General features: G+C 48.2%; 1 protein-coding gene across 1 annotated transcript; it reads left to right on the top strand.

The window, feature by feature from the left end:
• The first annotated feature begins 7,071 nt into the window (after positions 1-7,071).
• LOC112877835 (photosystem I reaction center subunit II, chloroplastic) lies at positions 7,072-7,928 on the top strand. The gene has a single exon (XM_025942206.1). It carries the CDS (start codon positions 7,160-7,162, stop codon positions 7,769-7,771), a length of 612 nt encoding a protein of 203 aa, XP_025797991.1. The 5' UTR covers positions 7,072-7,159; the 3' UTR covers positions 7,772-7,928.
• The last annotated feature ends 1,287 nt before the right edge of the window (positions 7,929-9,215 follow it).

Here is a 9,215-nt window from a genome sequence, read left to right as displayed (position 1 = left end):
TAACCCGTTGCGTGCGCACTGTTACAGCGCACGCCTTGGCTCACCTATTACAGGCCATCATCACGCACGCGCGCAGCGCCGTGACGGGACTATACGCCGCTTGTGCACAGTACACGGTGATACGACGCGCCGCCTTCAGATTAGGCAGGCTTATCGTGGTGTCAGCATACCTGCCCCGTGTGTCAGTGGCAGGCCGTGCTACCGCATTGAATGCTGGTAGGTGGGCTGGAGGACCCGCAAAAGGCCTCCAGCCGCAGGCACGTGGCAGGGCCAGGCCCGCTCCCACCGTAGGGGCGGCACGTGGCGGCACCAGACCCCTTCCCGGGGGGAGAGAGGACAGCTGCAGGGGGAGCCGATGTCAGGGAGCACTTTGCTCATTTCAGGGGACTGCCCAGGTTACTTTCGATTGAGAGGAACAGATATATTGAGGACTTGGTAAGAGTCTTTTATACTACAGCATGGATTGCCCCAGAGCGCAGAGCTGTACATTTCATGTTTGGAGGCCAGGTCTTTGGTTTGTCCAGAGCGACACTTGCAGGGATTCTTGGAGTTGACCTGGTTGACGTCTCCCTGCACGAGATGGTCTATGGTGATGCAGATCCACCGCGCAGAGCTATGATTGGCGGTATTGCACCTTCTCACGAGGCGATCTCAGTGCTTCCGCAGTTCACATGGCACTTTGAAGGACTTTGCTCCCGAGGAGTGGCTACCCAGAGGGGTTCACAGGTCTGCAGCAGCTACTGCTTCTTCACATTCTCACTCACGAGCCGTTCGATATTGTTGATTTCATTTTGGCTGAGATTGAGAATGTTATCACTGACGGGATGGGCGTTGTACGACAGTTTCCTTATGCTCACTGGATCAGTTTCATTTGCTCTATGATAGTGCCAGCTGAGTCACCCGTCAGTGCAGTCTACAGACAGGACGAGGTTCCCTGGTTCCCCGTCTACCGCCCGACAGCTCCCTCAGACAGGAGGAGAGGCAGACAGGCAGATCGAGCTGCCATGGCACGCCTGTCACCTAAGGTACAGGCCCGAGTGGCCCAGGAGGATGAGGCATTGCTAGCCGCAGAGGCACAGCTTCCCGGAGGAGACGATGAGATACATTGGTCTGACCTAGAGTCAGACTCCTCCGAGGATGAGGAGTACTTCACTGCACCTGCTCCAGCGAGTCACGATCACGAGGCAGGGGGTTCCGGAGAGCCAGCTCCAGTGTCAGCTGCTGCTGCTACAGTCTCAGAGTCACAGGTGTCTCAGCCGTCTGAGCTCACCGCACTTCTGCAGCAGCTGGTCACACAGCAGAGAGAGGACCGTCGCGCCCAGGAGGAGGCCAGGAGAGCTCATGAGGCCCAGCTTGCAGAGATACAGAGAGAGGCCGCCCGAGAGCGAGCTGCTACAGAGGAGCGTTTTGTCGGCCTCATTGACAGAGTATCTCAGAGGACAGACGCTCAGTTTCAGCAGATGCAGCAGGGTATGATGGCGATGTTCGGGATGATCTCACAGCTGTACTCCCACACCGGACTCGCCCCACAGCAGCCAGGTCAGCCAGGCCTTCAGGGCGTTGGAGCACCTCCACTTGCAGTCACACCAGCTCCAGCCTCTACTGCTCCAGCTACCTCAGCGACCCCGGAGATCATGTTCTCGTTGTCAGCACTACTTGGGTCTGCGAGTCGTCCACTCTTCTCTCCATTGCCTGCGACCTCACTCTTCCAGGAGTCACCCTCAGCAGTGCAGTCTGCCGGCCTCCCCGTCGTTCCACAGACACTACCTTCAGGGGGAGGAGGAGAGGTCTCTTTGGTTCAGCAGTCGTCACAGCCGGCAGCATCAGCACTCACTACTTCAGATGTGGACACATCTTCTGCTGAGCCAGCTACTACTTCCACGGATCCTCTTCCCGGCAGTGCTAGCACCAGAGCCTCGACGACCGCTACACCTCCAGTCAGCTCAGCGCCTGCCGGCAGTTCAGATCAGCAGCTCCCATCTGTCACTGAGGATCCACCGTCCGACGACGACGACGACGATGACCCGGATCGATTCCTTGCAGTACCTCGTCAGCCGGATCAGTAGCTCTCCTTTTTATTGTGCTTTGATGCCAAAGGGGGAGAGTGAGTGAGAGTCAGGGGGAGGGTAGCATTAGAGAGATCTCGTGATCAGGACTTTGATGTTTCTTATTGTATTATATTTGGTGTCAGTTCATGGATATGTACATTTGTCGTTTGAGCATGCTGAGCTTTTGAGACATATCTATGGATTTCGGTTGAGCCATTGAGTTCCTTGATTCTCTCTTTTGGAGTTTGCTTGTGTTTATTCGTGCCTTATCTTTCTCGCTCTCTCGTTATCTATGTTTATGTTGTCATCAATCACCAAAAAGGGGGAGATTGTAAGCATATAGGCCCTCAAGGTATGTTTCGGTGATTAATGACAACCATTATTGTGACTAATGAGTTTGTGCAGCTTTATAGATCATTATCGCTCATTTGGTTATATGTCAAAAGAGGCCCCTAATTTTCATTATTCAAAAAGGCGATCTCGGCATTCAACTCAATAATATGTCAAGACTAAGGATCTTTCTAGTCCTAAGTGTCATAAGGTTGAGAAGGACACTTAGGTTAGTATAGGTTTTATAGTTTTGTAGTGATCGCACTATTAAGAGGGGTTTAGGCTTAGTAACTTGAGCATGGACATGGTCATTTGAAAATGGATGCACACAATAGTCACTCAGGTTTCCAGAAGCTCAAATAAGTGGTCCTCAACTTATATCTCAAGAATATTTGGATTTCATTCAAGACTCAAGTCAGAAAAGACAAAATCAGGAAAATCCTTAACACCGGTTTAACCGACGCCTCAACTTTTCTATACGTCGGTTAAACGGTGTCAACAGAGTCTGAACAAGTCTATACACCGGTTCAACCGACGATATTTGAATTTAACGTCGGTGCAGTTGTCCAGAGACTTGGTTTTTCAGTTGATCAGTGGACAACTACACTCACCGGTTAAACCGATGCTACGACGGTTAATCTGCCCAAGCTGTAACGGCTAGTTTTCAGAAGGGGTAGTTTACATTCACCGGTTAAACCGACGATGACTATTGGAGGGACGTCGGATTAACCGGCGCTACGCAGTTTTCTGGCAGCTTTTTCTCCAACGGCTCTATTCGTGTGAGCTGCCTATATATACCCCTCCAATGGGTCATTCTACCACTCTTGACACCAGGAAACATCCAAACACTCATACTATAGTCAAGAGCCACTTTGAGCTTCATCATTTCACACACTTATTCATTCAATCATTCAAGAAGTAAGATTAAGGACTTGAGTAGAGAGAAGCTTGTGTGCATCCGTTCTTGGTGATCGGTTCTTGCTCAAGTGAAGGCCTTAGCTTGTTACTCTTGGTGATTGGCATCACCTAGGCGATCTTGGTGATCGAGGTGATTCTCGCGGAGCTTGCCAAGGATTGTGGGAGTCCGGAGAAGAAGATTGTACGTGGCTTGATCTCCACCACACCGGGATGGTGAATGGAGACTCTTAGTGAGCGCCCTCGTCTTGGTGACTTGGGAGGTGACAATACTCTTTGTGAGTGTCACAACGTGGATTAGGGGTGTGTGCCAACACATCGATACCACGGGAAAAAAAATCCGGTTGTCTTTTGTCCCTTATTACTTATTCAAGCATTATCTTTCATGCAATTCATTCATGTGCTAGATTTAGAGATCACTAGTTAGCTCTACCTTGCTAAGGCTTTACCTCCTTTTATCTATCCTAGCTTGCGTAGGTAGTTTAGTTACCCGGTTGGTGAATTGGTGCCTTTCTAGTTTTGCATAGGTTAAGATTGCTTTATCTTGTTTTAAAAATTGAAAAAGGCCCAATTCACCCCCCCTCTTGGTCCATCGATCCTTTCAGCGGTGTACGGGGTCCAGATGACATCCTGTGGCCGCATCCGATCAAATTCGGACACGAACTGCGGGTATGCTTTTCGGACCTGCCGATGTGCCCAGCTCATCTGCAAAATTACACAACCGCATCGGTATTTTGCATATACAGAAACGTACAACAAGCTTACCCGTCGATCGGTCCAAAGCGAACTCATCGTGGGGTTATCCTCGTGCCACATCCCATACATCTCGGGCGGATAAGGCTCATCGCTGATTAGGGGGCGTGCTATGGCGAATCGCTCATACGACCATAGCTGCAGCAGAAGTGGGCAGCCTGTGATGACGGCGGTCCTCTCCGTCTTGAAACACGCCTGGCAAAGGCCTCGGTACGTGGCAGCAAGTATTGCCGATCCCCAGCTCCACGCAGGTACCTGGCCCGGCTCCGCATCCGCAATCGCGCGCGCGTACTGGATGAGAACCTTATCCACATAATTCCCGCTAGAGTTACAGAAAAGAGTCCAGCCGAACAACCACAACAGATATGCCTCCAGGCAGCGCGACACCTCGTACTGCCCAGCCAGAGGGTGGAGATCCTGTGCCTGAAATATATTTGTTCAATGCTTAGAGGTAGTCACATATGATTCAATTAAATTAATTAAAAAATATTTATACTCAGGCTAAATTGTATTACCCAACTCTTGACGGGGCCGGGCGCGTCCGGTACGTTCACAAAAAGTGGTGGGTTCACTGGACCAAACTGCTCCTGAAGCTCCACCCTCCAGAAAGGTGGCACGGCAACCGGGCCAACAGCTTCACCCGTAATGGGAAGCCCGAGCAGGTACGACACGTCCTACAACGTGGGGGCCATCTCCCCGCACGACAAGTGGAACGTGTGCGTCTCCGGACGCCACCTGTCCGCCAACGCCGCAAGTAGAGAGCGGTCCAGCTGCATCCGCTTCTTGGCGCCACCGTCTTGGCCGTCGCCGGCCTGAAGCATACGTGCGAGTGGCAGCAAACCAGCCTCACGTAATCTGTATATTTTGCATTATTGTTACAATTGTCATACAAGATATACATTAGTTCCGTAAAAAAAATACAAAGTATCACCTGTCAAGCCAGCGGTTGTCCAGGTGCAACAACTCCTTTGCTACACGAGGGCGCAACTCCTGAAGCTCCGGCCCCTCCACCGCTGCTAGGTACGATCTGTGTCGTTCGTCGATGTTCGCGTCAAGGAGCTCCGGTGTCTGCGCCATATCTACGTGAAAAATATAAGTATCGTAACACATATTCGTACAAACAATTAAAAATACTAAAAATTATTCGAAATATAACTACCCTAACAAATATATCTAAAAACTATTGAATTACTAAAAACAATTGAATTACTAAAAACTATTCAAAATATAACTACCCTAAGAAATATTCCTAAAAACTATTGAAAATACTAAAAACTATTCAAAATATAACTATCCTAAGAAATATATCTAAAGTTTATTAAATTACTAAAAACTATTGGATTACTAAAAACTATTCAAAATATAACTACCCTAAGAAATATTTCTAAAAACTATTAAAAATACTAAAAACTATTCAAAACACAACTACCCTAAGAAATGTATATAAAAACTATTAAAATTACTAAAAACTATTCAAAATATAACTACCCTAACAAATATTTCTAAAAGCTATTGAAAATACTGAAAACTATTCAAAATATAACTACCCTAAGAAATATATCTGAAAACTAGTGAAACTATAAAAACTATTCAAAATATAACTACCCTAAGAAATATATCTACAAACTATTGAAAATACTAAGAACTATTTAAAATAGAACTACCCTAACAAATATTTCTAAAAGCTATTGAAAATACTGAAAACTATTCTACGTATAACTACCCTAACAAATATTCGTAAAAATAATTGATAATTATACGACTATAACGAGAATATACCTCCAAACCGACGTGTCGACAGGGCTTCGCCGCTTCCTCTCCTCTCCTCTCTTCTCTTTCTTTTTTTATTGATTTTTGCTGAATATTATGAGAATTAGGGGTGGGTGGGGGGGCTTAAATAGTGGGGGGGGGGGGACGTCCCGTCCGTTGGGAGGGCGGGATGCCCCTCGGGGGAACCTCCTGCCCGTTGGGAGGGCGGGATGCCTTCCTCCCGCCCGTTGGACGAGCGGGATGCCGCTTCAGGGGCCTCTTCGCGAATAAGAAAAGTTTTCTTTCGCGAAGAGGCCCCTCCCCGGGGGCCTGTTTGCTTTTTTCGACCCCCGCCCGTTGATCGGACGGGAGGCACCCATTTTTCGAATTCTTCCAAACCGGCACCCCTTTTTCGAATTTAAATTTTTTTAACCCTTTTTAAAAAAACTCGGTGGAACTGCATCGACAAGTTGGGCTGGTTGGGCTGGTGGACTGCACCGAGTATGTTTCGCACACCTGTGGGCCGGCAGTCAGATGGAGTAGAGCTCAGCATTGGACGACCCAATTTTGTTCAGTAAATAATTTGACCACGTACTGTGCCTAGCTCACCTAGTAAAGTTTCCTGTGTAACTTGTCCATCCGAATTCGAGTTCTAGACTCAGGATGGATGCTTGCATTTTTTCTAAATTTATTTTAAAATTTAACTGATGGGGTAGGGTTACATGTGTATGTGAAGGTTTGCGTCTGTACTGTATTTCTCAGAAAGAACAGACCGCTAACCTGCTAGGACGTCGTGCGGTTTTTTTCTGTCACGCATGTTTGATAATCCAGAGTTTTCAGAGTAAAATGGCTTACTATTTTGTTCATCGCAGTTGTGTAAAGTCAAATGTTTTTTCTGAAACGACTAAAAAAACTCAAACGCTGATCATCTCAAAAGAAAATAAGATTTTTGTTCAGCCGGAGGTGTTCTAGCATCAGTCTTATTAACCGTGGTTTCCATGTATGTGGATTTTGGCTAGATTTGCAGTACATGCATCTACCTACATCTACTGATCTGCATGTTGTCCTTGTACTAATTCCTCCTGGCGACCCTGATGAGATTCTGATCTGCGGCTTTCTACACCGTGGCGGCGTCGTGTGGCAGGCGACGTGACATGTGTGGATGCCCGGCCTCCGGACGTATCAAAATCCGCTCTCCCCATTGGCCGGGCTCATATCCCCTTATCCACTTCGCCACCCGCGGTCGCCACCCAAACCGGAGCATCACCTCTTAGCCGCGACGCCAGCGCCGCCCACCACTCCTCATTCTCCCAGCATCATCCTGCTGCCGCGCACCCCAGCTTAGCTTCCGCCCGAAGAAGCCGATGGCCATGGCCACGCAAGCCTCCGCCGCGACGCGCCACCTGCTGGCGGCGGCCTGGTCACCGGCGAAGGCGCCGCGGTCGTCCCAGCTGGCGCTCCCGTCGTCCTCCCGCGGGCCGGCCCCGCTCCGCGCGGCAGCCGAGGAGCCCGCGGCGGCGGCGGCGACCGAGGAGGCCCCCAAGGGGTTCGTGCCCCCGCAGCTGGACCCCAACACGCCGTCCCCGATCTTCGGCGGCAGCACGGGGGGCCTGCTCCGCAAGGCGCAGGTGGAGGAGTTCTACGTGATCACGTGGACGTCCCCCAAGGAACAGGTGTTCGAGATGCCCACGGGCGGCGCCGCCATCATGCGGGAGGGGCCCAACCTCCTGAAGCTGGCGCGCAAGGAGCAGTGCCTGGCGCTGGGCACCAGGCTGCGCTCCAAGTACAAGATCAACTACCAGTTCTACCGCGTCTTCCCCAACGGCGAGGTCCAGTACCTGCACCCCAAGGACGGCGTCTACCCGGAGAAGGTCAACGCCGGCAGGCAGGGCGTCGGGCAGAACTTCCGCAGCATCGGAAAGAACGTCAGCCCCATCGAGGTCAAGTTCACCGGCAAGAACACCTTCGACCTGTGACTGTCATGTGCTACTACTATCCAGCTGTTGGGTGCGTGGTTGATGGATCGGAAGGGTCGGTCGATGTGTAATTTTACTATCAAGCTTTCCTTGGTGATTGTGGAGATGATACATGCATGGAACCCCTTAATTATATGTACATGTTGATTTACTGTTCGATCTTGCGTTCTCGTATGACCGATAGATGCTATATATATTATCTTCCAAAAAAAACTTACAGGTAGATAGTTAACTAGTGATCGTTCCAACTTAAAAATTAAATTTTAGGTTATTATACAGTGACATGGGAGTGCCAAAGAACATAGCTAATACTTCTGTTTCAAATTTTAAATTTTAGGTTGTTTTAGTTTTTCTACGTACATAGTTTTTGCCATGCAGCTGTACAAATACACCTATACATAGATACATAGCAAAAATTAAATTATGCATCTAGAAATATTAAAATATGACGTATAATTTAGAATATAATTTAGAATGGATAGAGTAATAGAACATATTTGTGCAGCCTGTGCTGAGAACATAGCAAAAATTAAACAATGCTGAGGAACGGAACAGGTCGAAGCACCTTATTTCCTCGAATGCAAGGTATCATTTTCTGCATGCTGCACAAATATATGTGAAGAAAAGGAAGGGGGAAATGGTGGTACTTGCGACTTGTTGTTCACACTTCTTCAGTGCGGTATGTTGTTGCAGGTTTATTTTCTGGGCTAGTGTTCTTTTTTCAGAATAAGCCTGTGCAACCATTTCAGGCTACAACATTGTTAATAAGAAAATTGCTAAATCTGGCCACATAATTCAGGAATTTTAATACTAAAAAGTTTTTAAAAAAACAAATGTCTATTTCCACGCCTTTGAGCATATTTCAGTACTATCTGATAGCCTAAATCAAGAAGGGAGCTCGCAACAAATATTTAGTTTTTTTCCCCTTGACAAAAGCACAAGCTACGTATGTACGGCGTTGCTTGATTGCTTCCGACTCTAAAAGTGCTGACTAATTATAGTACTTCGAGGGCAAACATCCTGTAAAGCTTCTTTGTTTATCGTCTATGCCAGTCCAGTCAACAAAAACACAACAAATCTGAATAAAATATTCCAGTGTCACTCTCTCCTCATATATACCACATGTGAAAAGAGAACGGATAAAACAGGGAAAGGCTAAAGATCTGCCTCACTGCAAGGCACAAGCAGCTAGCATACACCCACCAAACAGATCGAAAGAAAGACAAGTTCTTGCATGCATGGCTGCCGTTGTTGCTTCCATGAAACGAAAAAGATCTCATCCCCCAACTCCAACTCACCAGCAGAGCCCACTCGCTCAATAAAAGCATTGGCACCAGAGGCCTCACCCAACAACGCAAGCAGGCTCATGATCAAGACTTGGATTCACGGCCAGCTTTTGAGTTTGCTTTACTCAAGGAACATGAGCAAAACGCCGCGCAGGAGC

This window comes from Panicum hallii, chromosome 9, assembly GCF_002211085.1.
Source record: "Panicum hallii strain FIL2 chromosome 9, PHallii_v3.1, whole genome shotgun sequence".
NCBI classification, from domain to species: domain Eukaryota; kingdom Viridiplantae; phylum Streptophyta; class Magnoliopsida; order Poales; family Poaceae; genus Panicum; species Panicum hallii.
Note: the sequence above shows the minus strand (reverse complement) of the source record. Positions and strands in the feature narration are given on the sequence as shown.